Source organism: Aphis gossypii, chromosome 1, assembly GCF_020184175.1.
Source record: "Aphis gossypii isolate Hap1 chromosome 1, ASM2018417v2, whole genome shotgun sequence".
Taxonomy (NCBI): domain Eukaryota; kingdom Metazoa; phylum Arthropoda; class Insecta; order Hemiptera; family Aphididae; genus Aphis; species Aphis gossypii.
Window position 1 is genome coordinate 43,650,514 of NC_065530.1, and position 23,003 is coordinate 43,673,516.

At 32.7% G+C, this 23,003-nt stretch overlaps 2 protein-coding genes across 3 annotated transcripts in view; one reads left to right on the plus strand and one right to left on the minus strand.

The window, feature by feature from the left end:
• Positions 1-873: 873 nt before the first annotated feature.
• Positions 874-2,896, plus strand: LOC114126257 (uncharacterized). Its single transcript, XM_050205164.1, has 4 exons — positions 874-883; positions 939-1,065; positions 1,672-1,886; positions 2,630-2,896. Exons 1-4 carry the CDS (start codon positions 874-876, stop codon positions 2,830-2,832), a joined length of 555 nt encoding a protein of 184 aa, XP_050061121.1. The 3' UTR covers positions 2,833-2,896.
• A 5,766-nt stretch (positions 2,897-8,662) lies between these two features.
• Positions 8,663-23,003, minus strand: part of LOC114126112 (uncharacterized) — a 29,882-nt gene continuing 15,541 nt past the window's right edge. For both annotated transcript variants that reach the window (XM_050200629.1, XM_050200627.1), the window contains exon 3: positions 8,663-14,088. In XM_050200629.1, the coding sequence (XP_050056586.1) occupies positions 10,499-14,011 (3,513 nt within the window). In that variant the 5' untranslated portion in view covers positions 14,012-14,088 and the 3' untranslated portion in view covers positions 8,663-10,498. The remainder of the gene's footprint in view (positions 14,089-23,003) is intronic.

Genomic DNA, 23,003 nt, shown 5'->3' on the forward strand with positions numbered 1-23,003 from the left:
ACTTTTAATTGTTAAAACAGAATCCAGCAATTTAGATCCCATTCTATTTCTTAGTTTTGTCTTAACTAAATTCATCTGACTGAATAATCTTTCGACATCAGCGTTAGACCATGGTAAAACTGGTAACCGCATTGCTAATGTGCAAAGTTCTTCAAATGGATTTGTTTCACTGGCATCTCTATAGTTACATACTTCATTCCAAAAACAAGATGTTTTATCTCTTTGAAGCCATTTTATATTGTTAAGATTGTTCCATTGTATATTAATTTTGTCAATTATTCTTGGTTCAAACTAAAAAAGTTCAGCTAAAGGTGTTAACGGTTCTTTACTAACACTTAAAGCTGACCATGGAGAAATTAATGATACTTTTTCAAGAATCTGTACATTTTTAGGCAACCTTTGTTGAAGTTGCTTGAGTAGGACTTTCAAGAACTGTACACATCGGTGCTTTAATACTTTCTGATTGTCCGGAGATAGCTTATTAAGTACTTGACTGAATTCATAACCAAAGTATACATTTGGAGATACATAACTATCCATATTACAAATCGATGGATTTTGCCTGCAGTCAGGCACAACGAACCGTCTGGCTATTGAGTTAACAAGGTTAATTAAATCATTTAACAATTTTGATGGATTAACTGTATTTGATTCAAATGATTTGTTAACTTTTTGAACCTCTTCAAGTACTGGATGTAAGAATTTTAAATATGCAAGATTACTATCATCGACAAACATATTATGTAGAATTTCTGCAGCATAACATTTCTCTTTCAGTTTTGCAATTTCAGAGTTTTCAACTCTAACCACTGATTTAAAATTCTACCTACTGCTGTTTCAATAGACAGCCAGCGAGTGTCACAAGCTTTCACAATGTTTAATGGTTCATGACCTTCATTTATGGCTTTAAATAAAGTTTTGTACTGTGCTTGCCTCAGACTGGAATGGGAAAACCAATAATAAGTTTCACGGATCATATATTCAATGTTTCTTGGCAAAGTTTCGCTGGCTGCAGCTGATACAGCCAATTGTAGAGAGTGACATATACAAGGAACATGAATTAAAGTTGGTATATCTTCTTTTAATTTTGTGTACACCCCATTTTCAATTACATCTTATCATTATTATTATAACTATTATTTTTATATATTATCTTATCATTTTAATGACCAATAGCTAGAAAAAGCCAAGTTTCAATGAAAAATAAGCTAGAACATAGGCTAGTGACTAAAAGCTATAATTTGTAGCTGACGGGTTTCTAAATAAGCTAGATCTAGCCATAAAATGGCTTAACGCTAAAACGGCAACAGTCCGCCCGCCAGCCGGCACTGCCGTTGTTACTTGTTACTTGTTAGTGATGTAAGATGTTATAGTACGTCCAGCGAAAAATGAGCCGCGATACCAGTGCTTCGGGTGGCCAAATTTTTTCAGGGTTACTAAAACTTTTCGTCACCGCTCGCTTTTCACTCACCGTACCACTCCGTACCACGCCATAGTTTCAAACGGAGAACCCCTAGTTACGCTAAAATTCACCATTAGCAACGCGACGGTCACGGCTCATTTTTCGCTGGCCGTACTTTTTTTTTTATAGTGTTTAATAATAATAATACATTATTAATTGTTGCATGTTAATTTTTGCAACGCTATTTTTAACCGCTAAATTGTACACAGTGTGGAAGTGGACAAACTGTATTTATTTTATAAATCTAAAACGTCGCTGAGTTTTTGTTTACGAGAGCGTTGGAGACTTGGAGATTTACTGGAAGTCTGGAACGCGTTAGTGAATGCCGAGTGCCGACGGAAATTTCAATTACCGGATTTTCAAACCGCAGGTGAAAACGTTGATGTTGAATACCGTTTTAAGAAGGACTTCAATATGCCGAAAGGTTAGTGAAGTACTTATTCCGTATATTAAAATGATGTGAAGCGAAAATGGCAGGTTTTGAGGAGGTTTGATCTCCTTTGCGTGCGTACTTGGTTGCTTAATTTTTATTAGTGAATAAATTAATTTAAAAATTTTTTAAAAAACTTTTTTTTTTTTGTACCGTGGTGCTGAATTCTCATTTAAGATCAAAACTGCTACTATACTAGGTGTATAATATAATATTTATAATATTTTTTTTGTAAAATGCTTGCATTTGAGAATTCAAGATTTCACACCTGATGGTCTGGTCACATAGCCAGACTGTCGTATAAGTCAACGTTTAACTGATCATGGAAATATGCCTACATTAAATCCCATTTTGAATCTTGCCTCACACTTCACAGTTGTATGTAATCAATACCATAAACATAACTTTAATATCTAAGCTAGTATACATACTACATAAAGAACTTATAACAACTAATATTTCTATTAGAAATATTATATCCTAAAATATTTATTTCATGTTTTTTTTAAATTTTATATTTATCACTATTATAATACAAATCAATACCATGAGAGTTTTATGGCAAATAAACAACAATTTATTAAATCTAATTCTGGATCTTATTAGTATCATTCTAATACATTCAATTTAGTAAACCAAAAACATAAATTTAACCGAAATTTCTAATTATAAGTCTAAGTATTAAACATTTTATAAAATAAATTAGATATCAATTAATATTATAATTTATTTCTCAGATAAACAAAAAAAACCAAAAGAATATGAAGTAGAGAAAATAATATTCCACCAATCAACAAGAAATTCAATTGTATATCTCGTTAAATGGAAAAATTTTCCAATGACAGAATGTACGTGGGAACCGAAGAAGAATTTGAAAAACTGCAAGGTGATGATAGAAGAATATGAAACAGAATGCAAGAAGAAAAAAATTGCATCTTAATCATGATTGTGATTTTTTTATTTAGTTATTTCCAATTGTATTATTTGACTTTCAAATAAATATTGATGCTCAAAATATAAAATGTATTGTTTAATTTTCTCTGGGTCGAGTGTTGTATTAATTAGGTAGTTAAAATGATTGTACCTAAATTTAAATATCTATCTTTATGATATTTTATGTAATGAATAATTTGATAACTAATGAAATATTTTTTTCTAATTTGTAGATCTCAATATGAAAAGTTTTCTACCATTTCTTTATATATTATATTAATAAAACATAATAAAACTTTTTTAAAACTCATAAGTATTTAACATCAAAAATTTTGTCTAGCTTTTGATGAAGCAAATCATTGGCGTATCAATGATGGGGTGGGTTAAGGTTTACCCCCCCATAAGTTAAACATGTATAATGACTTCTTTTATAGAATAATACATTAATAACATTTTATACATTTTATACATATACATAAATGGTACCCCCCTCCCCCTTAAACAAATTCTGCGTAGGCCCCTGAAGCAAATTTTTATATCATAACATCTAATTTTATTGACTGTAAAATATAATTGTTGAGTCTAGTTTATTTTCTTGTGCACTAGTTGTTCTGAATTTGTTTTTAATTTATTCGTGTTTTGAAAACGCTCTTTCAATAGAATAGTTGTACTTTATATATATGATTAAATAAATTTTCATAGTGTATAAAATGAGCATTCCAAATGATTAATTTTCATTAAATTATTTCTAATTATCAAGAATATCTATATTTTGAGAATTAATTCTTGATCATTTAAGGTAAAATACCCACCAAATTAACTAACTAATTTGTTATAAAACTATCTAAATTTTTCTTACACATACAAACATATTTTTTTATACTTATTTAAATGTTTTCTTCATTATTGTCATTAACTTGAATACATACATTTGTTACAAAAAAATATCATTTAGAAATGTATAAAAAGTTTCAATACTTTTTTCTTGTTTTAAAGTAAATCTATAAAACATTTATTTATTCAAAATTTTGAATTTTTCACCATATCGTACGTTTAATAAACTTAACTTAGATTTGAATAATCGTTAATATTCAGTAAACAAAAAAAACTATAATTTCTTTCGTAACATAATATAATTTTAAAACTCGCAAATCACGTCTCATTTTTTGATAAAAATGTTGTTAATCACAATTTGAGTAGAATTTTAGAAGGGTTGTTCGGTCACTGCCGAGAAAAGCACGCTTGTCGATTTAGTAATCTAAAATTAAAGAAAGAGTAAACGGCAGCACTATCTAGCGACAAAATCAGGTTTGGGCCAGCGAAGGCTGTTGACGCGCCCGATGAAAATCTCAAAAAATTGACGATAGATTTCGTTACTGTCAACCTGTAATTGTGAATTGTGAGCAGAACGACGGTGTTACATGTTATTCGCAATTTAAGGAGTTTTATAATATTGATATAGACAACTTTAGTAAAATGTTGAAATGTATAAAAGTTTAATTTTTAAAGTATATTCAAGTATTCATTCATAGTGCATAGTTGTCTCATATCGTAGCACCAACAAGTAACAACGGTTGTTGAGTATAACGGATTATGCAGGAAAATCAGATTGTACATTATTTACACAATTTATCAAAATGTTGACATGACATAGACAAAAAACTTGATTAGTGATCTGTGTTGTAGCATTTTTTTTTTTAAATATTAATACTCAATAATTTTTATTGAACAAATGAAAAAAAAAATTAACCCGTACGATGGTAAACTGTGTTTTATTTTCAGTAGCAGTAGCAGTTTTAAAAAAGTAGCAGTAACCATATTATATGATTATATATTAATAATATCGGAAATATCACTAAAATATTACTTGCGATTTTCACAAAATCACATATCACATTAATTCATAGTATCAGTCAGTATCAGTAGCGGGCATATATGATTAAAAATATCAAATATGAAAAGTAGCTATCACTGGTATCTCAATATCAGAGTAACAGTATCTGTGACTGTTACTTTGGAATCACTGTGAAAAAATCACTGCTACTGCTATTTCACGCCATCATCACCGTACAAATGAATATTTTGAACTGTCATAATACAACTTTATTCAACTTGTCATGAAAAGAAAAAATACGATATAATATATTATATTTGCCTATAGGTACCTACTTTATAAAAATTATGATAACATTCGAAATGGTGGATGTTATCCTATCCAATTAAGTATGTATGACGGAAAATCTCTGTCTCTGTTTAACAAGCAAATTTGATTAAAAACAATTCTTCATCCCCTCTTGGTCAGAAATTTTTACCTATCGATTGTCTATCATCTAATAATTTCTTCACAAAGAGTTTGAAATCGTGTTTGAATGTATTAGTATAATAGCTATTGGCTTTACACGAGTAAAAATGGATAGTATACCTAATATATTTGTCAACACATTTTTCTCTACCCGTGTAAAAGTACCTTAGTACTACTTCGTGTTACTTAGTACCTTTTTACGTTCATACGAATAACCCATCAGCACCTCACTTTAATTCTCGTCGTGATCCTGAGCAAATTTTACAACAATTTACAACCGTGAATAAAAGAAAAATGAATTTTGAATAGCATGTCAATGACTATTGTATACTATAATTTAAAGCAGTGTTTCCCAACCTTTTTACCATCACGGACCACTTCAACAATATCCAACGACCCGGCAGGGTCGCGCTAAGTATAAAAAAAAAAACGCCTTAAAATGAACGCATCGGCAATCACAACGCGCGACAACTGCCGGGTATAATTACAGGAAGCATCTGAAATCACGAAAAAAAATAGTTGACAATGCATACCTAATTTCTTGTACAATAATTTAGTTTGACAATGCACTAATCTTATTGGAAATGTTCCGTAGAAGTGCATGCTGCACTTTTTAATCCGATCTGAACATTATAAATGGAGTTATAGCCAAATATATTATGAATTTTTATGGCAAAAAAAGAAAATGTTATTCGATAATATTCCCTGCGGCCCGCATGAAGTTCCCCGCCCACTGAGGAGATCACACACACACACTTACCGTAAGCGCGTGCTTTGTCACAGCGCTTGCGGTGACGGTGTTTTCAGGAAAAAAATAATTAAAAACTTAAATGTTTGATATATAATAATACAAATATGACATTATAATATTTAATAATAATAATTACAACAACAACAATAATAATAATAATAATAACATAAAAAAAATTAGTGATATCCCAACAAAAACACTACGCCAAACTCCGTGTAAAAAAACGCTCAGTATAAAAAAAATCCACCTCAAAAAGTTGTGATATCATTTTATAGCTATGTATTTAAACTATATAGGAATAGATATATTATTATAATTTATGTTAAAATTCATTGCTTATAAATTGAACTTAGCTGGTGACTTTAAAATTATAACACTTAATTAGTATCACTCATTTTCAAAGATTACATGTATATAGTGTATACTCAATACGAAATGAATTCTCATGAGTTTTAAATAATGTCACCAGCTAAGTTCAATTTATAAGCAATGAATTTTAACATAAATTATAATAATATATCTATTCCTATATAGTTTAAATACATAGCTATAAAATGATATCACAACTTTTTGAGGTGGATTTTTTTTATACTGAGCGTTTTTTTACATGGAGTTTGGCGTAGTGTTTTTGTTGGGATTTTATATGTCGCGGACCACCTCAATTTTACGCAAACTAGGAAGACCTTTTTTTTTTGATCATTAACAAGAATACACAAAATTTATCGAAAAATGTAAATTTTTATTATTTTACTGTACCCTTATTACCCTGATACCTACACACTTAAAAAAGTGGAAAATACTTATCGGTCGTCGGCAGAAACAACGATAAGATAACCGTATATTATGGTGAAATAGAATGGATAGCGTGGTTGGGTGAAGGAGCATTTATTACATAAATAACCCCACCGCTTATTTGAATATACAATAGTGCATCGGCTAACGTGATAGATTGGAGACCAGGGTGTTCTAACATAACATCACCACAGAGACCTATGTCGTCCTCGTCATTCCTAGCAGGCTACGATTTCTATTAACTTCTATTAACATGAAGATAAAAATTTGTTTATAGCTTTAAATTGTAAGAACGTGGAGAATTTAGTCAAATCTTCTAATATTTTATACTCGATGACTCAAACAAATATCAAATATTTTCATTTATCAGTTCTAAACCAGAATATTTTGAACAACTTTCTTATGAAAACTCAAAGGTATTTTCTTCAATTTATGTTTAAAATTATGTGTCAGATTAGTTAATTGGTAATAATTCCCACATTAAAAATTGTCTGGTAAAATAGCATAATATTTGGCAGAAAATTGTAGTGTAATATATTGATTTTATTAAAAAGTAAAATAATAATATAATATAATATAACTTAATTTATTACATAATACATTAGTTTAATGATACATTAAAAGTTATTTTGAATTAATAAAACCTAATTAATAATGTTTAATTTTTTAGTGGTAAATAAAGTTTGGAAGTACGTTTGATTCGGATCTGAAATCGATTGATTTATGATCGTTGAGGACAAAGGTACTATATTTCGCATCTCTATCTACCGTTGATAACAAAACTAAAACCGGTTAATTCAAGGTCTTTTTATTACTTAATCAAAGGTAGATGTATATGGATTGAAAAGTACATAATATACGACAATAATTAAAACACCCTTAAATGCATGTGCAACTGCTACGGGCCTGGAAGTTTGTCTTACAGACGTACGAAATACATTTTCAGTTGTGACTTACCAGAATCCGTTGTGAATTATTATTAACCGAATAAAGAAATATTATCAATGACATGAATGATAGTGATAACATGAATACTATTAACAGTAAAATTAATACATTTACTACTTTTGTATACGTCATGATTTTTTATTATCGAAATTGTCTTCCTCAATCTATACCTAACATAAGAATAGTTATTAATTATTATTATTTTCACTCGAAAATTTCTATAAAACTTACTGTAATGTAACAGGATTTGTTTATGACGTTTGTGTCCATTTATATTTAACGACTAGCTAAATAATTGAATTCACTTATATAATAATAATGCAGGTTGTCATACTCGTATGACTCGTGAACTCGTATATTATTTATATTATTATCATTGAAGCTCGCGTATCAGTTTCCGCCATTTTTTCGGTTGGCAAAACATTACATTTCCTATACAATATGTATTAGGAATAACATCGTTTTTAATGGTAAAATATAGAAATAAATGAAAAATGATTTCTATAAAATATTCTTAATTTTTTTTAAACCAAATAATCACCAAGGCAGGGATCACCGAATGGCGGCCCGCGGATGAATTTTAACCGGCCCGCAGACATGGAGAGAAAAAGCCGATAATTTAATACGTAACCTAACCGAATCGCCATATTATAATAAATATTATGTACTTCAAATTTTTATGACCCGCAAGAATTTTCCGAATTCTTAATGTGGCCTACAGAAAGTTGGTGACCTCTGATCTATGATATCTCTATGGTGGTTATAAAATGTTTGGCAGTGGTAGATAAAATTATTAAAAAAAATTCATACCAACAAGGTTAGCTGTTCGGTGGTTGATTGCCGGCATGTCATTTTTAAATTACCGCGCTTTTTTAGGCACAAGTTTAGGAAACCCTTACGAAAATCTGCCACCGGAAACGCCTTTGCGGACTGCGAAGACGCTTGTTTCGAGAAACGTAGACGGTACATACTAAAAGTACTACCTAGTACCTATCTCTTGATCTAAACTCGACCGAGCAAAATTGCAGTAAATAAATAATAATTAAATAATACAGACACAGTTATTGATTTAATAATCAGCATTTGTTATATTCGTTCCAATAGGTACAATAAATATATTATAATAATAATTTTAAATTTCTTTAGAATATAAAAAGTACAAAACCTTATACTTAAAATAAAACAAAAATAGTTATTTTTACAACTAAATAAATTATTTTAATTTTATATATACATTTCAATAACATAAAAATTGTTTAAAATTAATTTACTATCTTCTAATACATGAAAAAAAAATCATCCTTGTTATACAATATACATAGAATCCCATTTCTGATCAGCCGTTTTTTTTCAAGGGAAACAAATACCTATTGAATCTAAGTAATCGTGTTATTAGGTATGTATATCTTCTAATTATAAATTATGAATATTATATTTTTAATTCTAATTTTAAGAACAATATGTTTATTGTTATTATGTACTATATTTTAATATTATATTATTATTATAGATGCATATCGTTTTAAATTATATTGCACTCAAAATACTTAACAATAATTAGGTCAAATCAAAATATGCATAAGGACTGGCTTATTGCTAAATTGTGGACTACCATACACTGCACAACAATAATATTATAATATTTAATGTCTTAAAAAATATAATATAACTTAATTAATATTTATAGTAGGTATGTATAATACACTATACACACTTCATAAATATTATTTTTACACACAGAGAAGGGTTTAGGCCGCTTAGGGTATTATTCGAATACATTTTTATTCAAATAATCATGAAAATTAAGCCAAATTCATTTTTTGAAATTATTTGAATAAAAAGCAATTGCGTTGAAATAATTTTTCGAACAATTTCTTATTTAAATACAAGTTTATTTAGATAAAAAAATACCCAACTCTGCTCACAAAACAAATTGCTAGGTATTCGTTAGACGCATGCTAGTGATTACTTAGAGAAACAAATAACTACAAAATAATATTATGATAATTGATAATAAATAATTAATAATAATAAAAATAATGATGATGAGGCACTGAATCGTTGTAATTACTCCAGTGGTGTACACGAAGGGATTCAGGGATGTATGTCGACACAGCTATTGAAATGGATGGTGGGTGGTTGTGTAAACGGTAAATTGGCTGATGAATTATTTCAATATAAATGTATATTAGATGAACAAAAGAAGGTATTTTTTAGTTAACGTGACTACCTTAACAAATCTCCGGCAAATTCAGTTCAATTAATGCGACTACCAAACACTGCATGTATATTATTATTATTTTAACTTTTAAAACAATATTATAACGTACAAAAAAAAATCAGACTACCAAACAAAATAATACCGAAAAACCATTTCCCGATAATAAGTAGGTAATAACAGTACAGTACATAATAGCTTTATATTTGTATACAATATATACTACGGTTTAAGTCTTATGGATATAAAATGAAATTAATCAAAACCATTTTTTTTTCAGTAGTTGTATATAATTAATGCAAGTAGGCGGTGGTAACGTCTTAAAAAATGTCGACAATCCCTTTATTGATATAAACTCAGCTTAATAATAATAAAATGTAAAAAACTCGGTACAATTTAATTTTACATAATTGACACAATAATTTTTCTAGAATAATTCGAATTGCCTCCTTGTAGTTTCCTCTGCAGGGCTCTGATTATTGTTAAAACAGGAAAATGGTTTTCGACCAATTATAATAATATACGAGAAGGTTAGAGGGGGCCATTTTTTTCTATTCGAGCTGAATTTACATGATATTAATAGTTTTTTTTAAATTTTTTTTTACAATATTCACTTTGAGTTTACAAATACACTACGAGGGGAGTGGGGCCGAAGCGTGTCGTCACGGATAGTAACCCAACGAGTTTTCGATGCCCGACTTGAAAAACGACGACAGGACGTCATCGACGCCACCGTCGTGGACGGAATGTCGCCTGGCGGCCAGCTTCGTATGTTGCACGAGCGCGGGCTGTCGCGCGTGGCCGCCGTACTGCACTCGGCAACCGGTCATGTGCACCGCTTCGGAGCTGTAAGACCGCCTGTTCGGGACAGACGAACCGGCGGCGGCGCGTCGACGGCCGTCTGCGGAGGGCGCGCAATCGGGACGGCGGTGATTCTGTCTGATGCCGCCGGAGCCGCGCGACTTTCGCTGTCCGGCCGCGTCGCCGGTGGCCGCGAACAGGGCGTAATCGATGGCGCGAAAGTTGTCCGAACCGCTCGAACCGGACCGGCGGTGATGGTGTTTGGCGCCGCGCGACGGTTGCGGCCGGCGTTTGTGCACCGCGGACGACGACGAGTACACGGTGGCCGCGGACAGCGACGAAGACGGCGACGACGACGAACCGACGGCCGCCCGCCCGGCTGCCAAGTCGGCGCCGCCCGGACAGGCCGCCCGGCGCGTCATCTGCAGGTACTCGATGCTCTTGGACGGTTCGATGCCGCATCTGACGCCGCCGCTGCCGGTGGCCGCGGGCGACGACTCGTCGTGCCGTTGCTGCAACAGCATCAGTAGCTCGTTCTTCTTCCACGCGGTGCCCGGCGAGTCGGCGCGCGACACGCTCGACTCGGACGCCGCGAAACCGCGACTTTTGAGCTCGTCGAATATGTTGCGCGGGCGCCGCGGCTTGCCGCAGTAACACTTGTCGCTGTCCGCGCAGCTGTCCGAGTCGCAGCTGCAGGACACCAGCGACGCTGTCGGTTCCGCCGCGCCGCTGTCGCAGTAACTGCACGCGCCGCCGCCGCCGTCGTCCGCCGCGTCGCCCGCGCTGCACTCGGAACAGCTAAAGTAACCGCTGGACGCCCGGTGCAAGCAACTGCCCTCGGACGCCGTGGCCGTACCTCGACCGCCGTCGCTGCGTTTCTTCGACGACTTCTTGTAGAGCAGTGGCGGCGGTTGCTTCAGCAGCTGTTGTTGGAGCTGTTGGTGTTGGCGTTGCCGTTGCCGCAACGCGACGGCCGCGAAAAAGTCACTGTCGTCCGAAGTACTGCAGACGGGCGACGACGACGTGCCCGACGTCTGCAATCGGCCTTTGCTCGCCGACGCGATCGCCGCCGACCGTTTTCCCGCGACGGCACGCCGTTGGAATTTTCGTTCCGGTTTCCGGTCCACCTGCACCGCCGGCCGGACTTCGGCCGACGACCCGGCTATACACGAACACCGGCGTCTCCTCTGTTGTTTTTGTTGTTGATGACGCTGCAGTAGTTGTTGTTTTTGTTTCGCTCTGTTCCGGCCGGTCTTGCGCTTGCAAAAGTCCGGCAACAACACGGCGCTGATTCGCGACTTGGCCGCCCGCAAGTCGAACGCGTCTCGCAGCTTGTCGTTGAGACGTCGTCCGCGGCCGGCCGCCTGCGTGGCGACCGCCGGACGTCGCTTATTGTTCCGTTTGCGTTTCTGTTCCGTCATTATGGCCTTGGTCCGCTGGTACAGCTCGTCCTTGGTGAGAGTCAGAGCCAATTTCATCAAAAACTCCTTGTAAATGGGCTTCAGATCGTTGTACGACATGCCCTCCACGTTGATGATGGCGTTCAGTATGTCGTCCATGTTGTTTAGGCCTTCTTGCGCTCGAAATTCGTTAAACATCTCCGAGAAGCCCATAACGCCACTGCCGTTGCTCCGACGACGGCGCCTGTCGGTCGCGGCCGTCTCGATTCCACATCCCGCAGCCCGCCTCGAGTATTTGGTGGACGCCAACCCGTTGGAGTTCAGGAAACTCCTGCTTCTGGGTATGGCCACTTTGGTGAGTATGTCGCCGCCGCCGTCCGAACGCTGCTGTCTGGTGTTGCGATTTTGCGCGTCCGCCGCAGCCGGGCCCGCGACGCTGCTGCTGTTGCACACGCCCCGCTGGAGCGACGGCGCCTGTCTGACGGTCAACTGGAAAGTCTTGGCGCCGCTGCACATCTCGCCACCGCCTCCGTCGTCACCGTTGGCCGGTACCGAAGTTATCGCTGAAGAGACGCCGACGTCGTCGCCGACCGACGTCGCACTCGTGACAGACGATGCGGTGGACTTTTTGTTTCTGCGCGGCGGACGGGGTGGCGGTAGGGCTGGCGCTTCCTCCGCCACGCCGCCGCCGGCCACGCTCGAACCGGCCGTACTGCTCATGCTCGTGAACCCGTTTCGCTGGCGGATGACGCGTCTGGCCTGCGGCGCCGTGGCCAGTCGTCCGGCCCCGTCGTCGGCCGTCGGCACGTCCGCGTCCACTGCCGCGGTCGAAGACATGGCCGCGACGAGGGCCCCGTAAAGGTTGGCAGCCATGAGTAGAGCGTCGTTTTCCGTCTCGCACGCAAACCCGTGACACTCGAGCCGCTTGCCGGCCGCACGCGTCACCACCGCGAACACGGGCGCGTGATCGCCGGCCGCGTCCAACCGGGCCCTGTCGCCGGGGTCCATGTCCCGGAAGAGCGCCGCCTTGTCCGAGCCGTCGGGATCCGCGATCAGCGGCAGGAAAGCGTACTCGTAACCACCGACGCCGCCGGCGGTCGCTTCGCTTGCGATTCTCCGTTGCGGAATCGGCGATCGTCGGCGACACACGTACTTGAGCGCCGCCCACACTGCGATCGACGGAAAAGCGTTGGTCCGCTGTTCCACCTCGCCCAGCCCGTTCCTGTACCGTATGGTAAGACCGGCCGCCGATATCTCCAGCAACCCGGAGAAGTCGCGCCTCGTGGCGGTTCGGACGTCCTCGTCGTCGTCGTCGTCGTCGTCGTGATAATAACCACCGCGGTAATGGTGTTGGTTTTCCCGGTAACCGAAGTACATGTCCCGGACGGGCTGTTGGAGGCCCTCCAACGACGATATCTTGCCCGACAGACCGGCGCACCCGATGTACTGCACGTGGAATTTGTTGCTTCCGGTGTCCGCGGCCGGCGCCGCCGAGTCCATCGACACGTCCGTGTCGAGTTCCGACGAACTGATTTCCGCAAACATCTTTTCGATCTTCTCCTGTACCGTATTCTTGCTGTTGTTGTTCCTGTCGTTGGTCTCGGCGGCATAACCGTAATCGAAATAGTCGCCGCCCGTACCACCGTTATAGTGGTTGTTGTCGTCGGCCTGCAACGACTTGGTCTGGCGGCCGACGCGGTAGTGGAACGTCCGCTTGGTGTCGCCCGTCACGGAAGCGGTCGTCTTGAACATGCTGTCAATTCGTTTCTTGGACGCTATCGAACTTGTATCGTCACTGAGCAGTGCTTCCGACGAGGCCGCTACAGACGGTGAAAAATCTTCGTCTGCGCCGCGCAACTGAAAACTTTCCAGTTCGGTTTTGATGCTTTCGTAAAAATGATGGCCACCACCGCCGTTTTGCGGGTAATTGTCCATCGTGTAACCACCGTATTCGTCGCTCGGGCGCAACACCATGTTCTCCACTGTCCCGTATGAGTTTTGTCGTCGTCAGTTGACACTTCGTCGATATTAGCTCTGATTTCGAATTTCACCTGAAACAACCGAGATTTCAGTCTTTATTATGACATATCATATTGTGACTAAATAATACAATGAGCATATTACAAGTATTTATAAATATAAAGGTTCGTGATAGTGGATGAGTGTATGAATGAGAGTAATAGGTATGTTGAAAAAGATAAAAGGATACCTAGGTATAGAATAAAAAATGGGGCATAATATAAAATTAACTAGTGTGAATAAATGAGCCGTAGTAAATGGACAGGAGAGTGTTGTGGAGGTGTAGAACAAGGGTGAACATTTTAATTATGAATATAAGATAGAGAAAGAAGATTACATATTATCATACTTATATAGGTACGTCACGATGTGATAGATTTAAATTAAACCATGTTTACATGGTACTATATGGTATGAATTACTGTAGCTGTTATTGTATTCTGTTTTTAATAGTTTAATACATCAACAATAGTTATACATTTAATATTTTATTGCAGGATTAAAAAATTGGAAAGTCTTAAGTTGGAAATAGCTTTTTAATTTTGTCACGCATAAATATTTTCTCAGTATTTGTTTATTTATTTATCATTAAAGCCGCAGACTCAAGTATAGCAGGATTAGTATACATTATATATTTATACATATAAAATAACAACAAAAAAGCTTACATATCAAATTAATAATTATAGATAGATTTTTAAAGAAAAACTGCTATCAATTGTAAGTTACTTAGTAAGTATAGTTCCACACATATCAAATATTATACCCATTATAATATTATATAGTTTTAATAATATCTAACTTTGACCAACGGAGTGTTTGAAAAATGTATGGCACACAAACATAGAAAGAAGAAGCGGAGAAGTACATAACATGACCCCTCTAAATGGTACCCTCTGGACTCTGGAACATAATAAGAGTGCGTTATGTAGCATAGTGTATCATAGTTATATTGTAGATCTGAGATCAGTATAATATTTCACATATTTCCGTTATATACCTGTTATTGTATTACTCGTAAGAAAATATCACCGTGCAATTATCGATATTGAAAAGTGAAAGAACAATCCACATTGTTCAATTAAAATAGTTTTTATTATTGAGTGTAATTAAAACAATAAAAAACTCGTTAATGTCCATTTAAACAATTTATTAAACTCATAGAATATTTATTAATACAAAAAAACTACACCAGTTCCAGCAGATTATACCTAATAATTAATAAAATATATTAAATACTAATTGCCATACATAACTTGTTTTTATAACTGATATTTAATTATTGTATAATAGTTTTTGCAAAAAAAAAAAAAAAAATAAATATAATATGTACCTACTCTATATAGGTATAAATATGTTATGCCATTTACGAGATTTTATATTCCACAAACGTGTAAGTTATAGGTTTAAAATGAAATTAATTAAAATTAATTGACTCACCTTCTGTTTTAAACGAAACATTTTAAATTGTGCACCACAATATCAATTCGCGACATACCTATAAGACTATAATTAATTATTATAGAAACGAACGTAAATCGAAATAATATTATCTAATGCGATAGCTGTTGCTCATTATAATTTGAAAAAAATATACTTTTTATTATTATTACGATTTCCGCTTTTAGAAATTTAATTGAATAAAAAACACTTTAAAATGATATGATTTCATAGTTGATCTAACCATTGTAACCAATATAATATAATAAATTAAGACAAATAATTCGTAATACCTAATAGTACCTACATGGAATATAGCCATATAAAAGTTTATTTAAGGCTGTATGTGTGAATATTACATTTTAAAATTACGAATTCGGTATAAATTAAAATGATTGAATGCTATATATTTATAGTAATATAATCATTCTATTAAATAAAATTAAATTGTAAATTTTATTTCATCTTCCATGTAATAATAATTGACATGGCATCCAAAAAAAGGAGACATAATATTGTTATTAATATTGTATTAATCAAATATTAACAACTCTCTATTATTAAAAAAGTTATGTATGTTTTATATTCCTCGTATTTTTTTTCTATTTTTAAATTATAGATATTACATTTCAAGATGAGGCAATCCTCGAGTCGTAAGAAGGTATTGACGTGGCTGATAAATTTCTTGGCCCCCGGAAGGTTAATGAGCTAAAAAATTAGACGAGAAAGATACAGAGCCTTCTAATTCAGTATGAAAAAAGATAAAAATTAAGTAATACGATGTGTAGTACTATGTACGAATATATAATATAATAATATTTTTTTATCTTATTATAATATGCATTTCTATAACTGACGACAAATAAAACAAATAAAGACGTGGAGTGTGGACATAGATTTATTTTCTTCTATACGTTAAAATTATTACGAATAAAACTTTGATACGAGTCTGCACGTTGTTTAAAAAAGAAAAAAAATGTTGAGTAAATTGATTTAGTCGAATTGTGTGATTATAGTATGCACATTGGTCATCACTCATTATCATTATAAAACCATGAAATCAATTTTTTCGTCAAAATAAAACTGGGCCTTGATGCGGTTTGGTATCATTTGAACGTTTTTATTGAAAATATATAAATAAAACTCGTTTAAAATAAAAAAACGTTGTAATGGCATATGCATGGCTAATATATTATGCTTATTTAAACAATTATATATAATATAATGGAATACAGCTGTGGCCTGTGGGGGATTGGCAATTGGGTCAAAAGCTTAAAACTATTTTCCGGATACATGGCATGATTTGAAACGAACGTTATACTCGATATTTTTTTAAGCGCATTGTAGTACCTACCTATTTAAAAAGATGTACTTATCCGTGTAGTATGTCTATAGGTACCACAAGGCATTATAGCTATTAAAATTATTAATTTATTATACACAGTAATTAAGGTTAACAATAATCTCGTAAAATTCTGTGTGTCGTCCGTCCGACTTTGGAGATTAAATAGGCAGTTTTCTAGGAGCAATTATAAGATTTAGGTACCTATAATATGCGTATTGTGTATAATACGCGTAACACAAACGCTTGATTGATAGGATGATCATTAAATTACAAACAATCAACACTGAAACATATTATATGAATAATTGTGATCTAGTGGCGGTTCTCTACAGTTCAGCCGATTTCTTCATTTTTCAATAATAATTTAAGTACCTACCTACACAATAATCTTCGTGTTCATACTAATTATTGTATAGACCAATTTTGCTTTTGGCGAAGTGTATGAATAAATTAAAAAAAAAGATTATAATTTATAATAATGTAATAATTAATAACTATACTAGTAGATATATGTATATAGGTAATATTACAAACACGTTGTGACATGATACACATGAACCTCACTGTATATAATGGATGTAAAATACATATTAATCAACAAGTTTTTAACTACCGACTATTTACCAAATATATGATTATAATTTTTTAGATTAATAGAAATATTTTTTTAAAACCTAAAATTATATTAATGGAAAATAGAGATGCATTATACCCATATATTTACCTTATTATTTTTATAAATATTTTTAAATATTAGTCTATTATAAGAAGTCTATAACTTATTCCTTGATAATTATTTTACGAATAATACTGTGATCTTGAATAAAATACAAACATAGAAACTCCTATGGCAAAGTTTCGAAGAAATTAAAACAATTAAATAAACGCATCCGCCACGAAACTCCTGTAGCTGATACCTAGCTAGCAGCTACTTTTATTATTTTTTTTTTTTTATTGTATTTTTAAACGGTAAAATATATTATTATTTATTAATGATGTATAAAAAAAACCACAATAAAACTGACGAAGTTGTCACTAATCCATATTATATTGTAGGTCTTAAACATTTCTATAGATTAAACATTTAATATTATTATAATGTTACTGTGACAATGCGTGACAGAGTCATTGTAGTTTATAGCAAAAATAAATGGCCATTCTACGCGTGTGGGTAGGTCGTTGAAATAACGGATCATAATTAATTTGAAAGCGGTTACCGTGATTATTATCCACTGCAAAGAGTCTTGACTATTTTACTTAGACGTTATAACTTAAATATTATTTTATTTGGTACTTGTTGAATTTATAATAAAATACATACAGTATTACGAGTAAGCAAGACATATACAGCGATTATTAATTTTAAAATGTATAGATAAAACAATGATTATGATTTAGTAATATTAAGTTCAATATTACTTATAAATTAGTTATAATTAATTATTATTATTATTATTTCAATTTATTTCAAATATATTTGTTGTTTTATGTATGTTGTTATTGTCGCATGAAATAATTATATTACGTACTGTACTATTATTCTAATGAGTTTTCTAACTCATTTATAAATAAATAAATAACAATTGTTACATTAATTATGTAATAAATTATAATATTTCATTATATTTTCTAACCAAAAAATAAACATTAAGCTAAACTGAAATAATGTAAATATATGATTTAACAAAAGGCATTTCATTTTAATAGTAAGTCTACTACTAATATTATTTCTAATAAGTCAGAAGAAACGACAATAAAGTCTCAATACTAAATGTATCCTATGTATGTCTATATACATGGAAACATAGTACGCTCAATTTTATAAATCGCAATAACTGTCAAGAGATTAGAGAATGATTCAATAATAAAGGCCACAGGAGTAGACACACTGTTAATTAATCAAATGCAGAAATAGGCAATTTAAATGCAAAATTGACAAATAAGTAATAACAACGACATAAACTAAACATCAAACTAGATAATAAATTCGGTGACTGGTAAGCCAACTTACGATTGATCTACTAATTAACCGATCTACAAATAAAAATAAAAACAGACTGGAAGAGGTGAAAATAAAATAAAATACGATTTTCAAGGACGGAATACAAAATAACCTCCTTAGACAAATCCGTTAGGTACATTGAGAAAAATCTTAGATCATAATATATACTAGCTATGGTTCATCGTTCATGGTTGTAATTATGCGTATATTGTATTGAGTGCAATAAACCCCACCACCCTTGGAATTTCACAATACATGACCGAAATGCGTATGGTATTGATGACTAGGATCAAATATCACGTATCACCTTAACATTATCAATCGTCATAAACAACCAGTTAATTTCGATCATGTGCATTTATGTCGAGTACAGTGAAATTTTGAAGGTGATGGCGATAATGGTTAACACATTTCAGTAAAGATGCAAATATATACAAAACATAGTTATACATGAAATGAAATGTAAATGAATGTATATGATCTAAATTCTAAGGGAGAGACATAATCATTGAATTTTGAACAGCAAGAAATTTAAAAAAGAATTTTTTAAAGTTAATATTTAACGAATTTCAAATACCTAGGCCCCCAGTGAAAAGACGCGTATTAGTTCATATTAACATAATCTATAGAATAAATGGAATAAAGTAGTCAGCAAAAACCTTAATAAAATGATGCATTTTCTTTTCACATATTTCTATCTATTATTAATATATTATTTATACAAACATACGTTTTTTACTAAAATAGAAGTATCGAAACCACGTACTTGCAGTCTACTACTTTGTTTCAATGATAATTGTACATAAATTCATAAATAATATTATAATATTTAATGTATAATTATATTTCAAGTACAAAATACTAAATAGGGCCTTTCGAGATTTTACTGTTATGTTTAATTTAATTTCAAAGATATTATAATAAAGTATGCACCAAAGTCATCTATAAGTTATAACCATTAACCGTCAATAACCAGCTCCGATCTACTGTTATATTATGATGAAGATCAAATCCAAGCAGTCGGTTATATTACATGGGTCATAAACAACATTCATAATAAATTTACTGCATTTATCGAGATTTTTATGTATGATAAAATTAAGGACATTTAAGTAGAACACTGTATCATACAGCAGATAGTTATAACTTATAACTTATGATAATAAATAATAATTATCCATGCTTATCCACGTACTATTTACTGAGCGTTTTTATGTTAAATCTTTGATGGTATACGAATATAGTGTTTTAAATGACGAGCCACCGACAGGTTAAGCATTCGAACAGTAACATCTATTTGAAAAATAAACTGTCTGTACGATATATAAGCAAATAATAAATAGGTAACATTAGTTTATTTTAAACTCTTAGTATTCTTAAACATTTTCAAACTAACCCAATTATTATCGATTATTAAAAGAAAAAAAGATATAGGTAATATGTATAGCAATTATTTTCTATGCATATAACAATATTCAACATATTTATTCTAATCCCTTAACTTAAACCAGTTATACGTATACCATGAACTTATTCACATCGGTCTATATACGGTATGCGTTATACAGTTAATAAAAACAATATATTATGATAAATTACACCTAATAATTAATAATATAATACATGCGATATTTTTTAACAAGTTCGATGTACTGTACTCATACTGCTACTACTAAAAAATAAATTACTCATAAGTTATATTCATTTAAATAAATTATGAGAATTAATATTTTTAGAAATAGAGGTTGTTATACCGTCTCCGCTCAGAATCGTTAGGTTAGGTTATTATGTTATTATTTATTATCAAATTAAAATTTAATACATCCATGTAATATTGATGAAGTCTTATAATGAATTACCTGCACTCGTAAGTGTAACCAGTTATTTTTAATATTTTAATTTAAAGCATACCTATATTGAATTATTATTGATTAAAAATATGTTTGGAATTTTTAATATTAGGTAATTATAATTAAACAGAATGAATCAAAGTAGTCAGTATTTTGGTATATAAATGGTTACAACTTTACAAGCAATCATGTAAATTTGCATTTCATAAATAATATTTATATTCTACAGATTTATTATTTTCGTTTTTCATATTTCAATTGTTTTAAACTTTTTAATGTTTAAATTGATAATTATTTTAATTTTAATTTTTCTTAGATATACCTACCTATTTACTATTAATGGATACTATTATAACACTTTAAATACTTGAATACTATTAACACTATCTGAAATAATTATCTTCTACATTTTCTTTCGCTTTATCATATTTTTATAGTTGAACAATTATTTATAATATTTTCGCATTAGATACTTGTGTATAGATTCGTTAAAATTTATTTTAAAAAAACCATTTAAGCAGATATAACTGATACACCTGTGATTGTATGTATGTATATATATTACACAATGTTCAGTATTAACTAAGTATATATAATAGAACACCTGCAAAAATCTGTAAGGATAGCTGTACATTATTACCTGTGTCCGATTATAATAGTTAAAAATACTAAATCTTATTTAGAGTAACGGTTGGAAAAACAATAACTCGTTTAGATTTGACCCTACATAGGTGATGATAGAGTCATTTTTTTTAATAATATACCTAGTATTTTAAAACATATAACCGCTATACGGATTGTAAAACGTTCAATTATTATTATAAAATTTTGATAATTTAAGTGTTGTTTTGTATATATATTTAATATATACAAGCGTTTTGACCGTTTTTATGTTTAAAATTCAAATTTAATGGCATATAATAAAACAATTAAATTATTTTATAATATGTGCTTCTAGAATTATATATAAATGGGAATATGGGATAATACGAAAACAGAATAGCTTTTAGAAAGTGAGGTTTCCGGGATCGACAAATTATATTTTATACTTAAATGCTATAAAAATAACGTCTTCTAAGATAATCTGCTTTTAACCCGCGATAAAATGCAATTTACCTATTTACAATATATACATAAAAAAACTAGTTATTTTTTATTGTAATTGGAGTTCATGGTAAAAATATAATATATTGTTTTACTATAATATTATTAATAATTATCTATTTAATTGTTTATATGATACAAAATGTTGAAAAATGTATATTATTGTGAATTAAAGTCTTATTTAAGTATTTAACCAGGGAAATCACTATGTTGTATAGTAGGTGTCGAGTGTATGTGTATCTCATCAATGAGTATGTCATTACGATACATAGTGATCATGGATATTGTGTTAAATTTGAATTTAATGATGTATCATTGTACACAAAAACAATTTCTAGCAGAGACGTCTTTTATTATTTCTTAGGATTTTTATTATGTATGACTGTATTATACTATTATAGTATATTAAATTTCTATCAGTAATTACTAAATTATTTAGTTATTATTTATAACTAATAAGGTAGGCTGGCAGTTGCTCTATTTTTTGCCAAAAACAAATCGCATTTAATATATATTATTAGTACTTGTACTACTATAGCTGTTATTAGCTAATAGTTCAATACCGACGTAGATATCGTGAATCGGTCTAGGCCTGTGGACCATGGTATATATATTATAATTAATCTAAATATTTTCAAAATTGAATTTCGCTTAGTAAATAATATGACTATATAATATAATACATGATAGGTTATACTGGTTATAGGTACCTATATATAATATATATTATAGTATATACGAAACGACAAAAGTTTCAACAAATACCTAATAATTATTTACGAATAATATTTTTTTAATTTAAACTTAAAATTATATCTATAAAGGAAGCTGTGAATAATATTTTATCAAAATTTATAGAAAAAAAAATTGTCACGCCTCTAAAAAACTCAAAAAAGGTTAACAATTTTGATAATTTTATCACATAATGAAAATGATAACATAACTATTTGATCAACATTTCAAATAACTATACTGTTATTATTATTATTATTATTTTTTTTTTTTTTTTTGAAATACAAGTATAATAAAATATCAAAATTTGTTTTGAGGATAAGTAATTGTATAGGTGAATATGGAGTATCGTAAAAATTTGATCTTGAAATAAAACATTAATCTGGATTACTGGTTAGAATTTTTTTTTTATTTAGGTTAGCTGACCTTGTATTACATTTTCAAATCTTAAGCATGAAAAATGTTTAACGAAAT

Coding starts and splice junctions, on each gene's coding strand:
- LOC114126257 (XM_050205164.1), top strand. Junction 1,066..1,671: donor TACAAGGAACATGAATTAAA/GTTGGTATATCT, acceptor AATTGTACACAG/TGTGGAAGTGGACAAACTGT. Junction 1,887..2,629: donor GGACTTCAATATGCCGAAAG/GTTAGTGAAGTA, acceptor TTTATTTCTCAG/ATAAACAAAAAAAACCAAAA.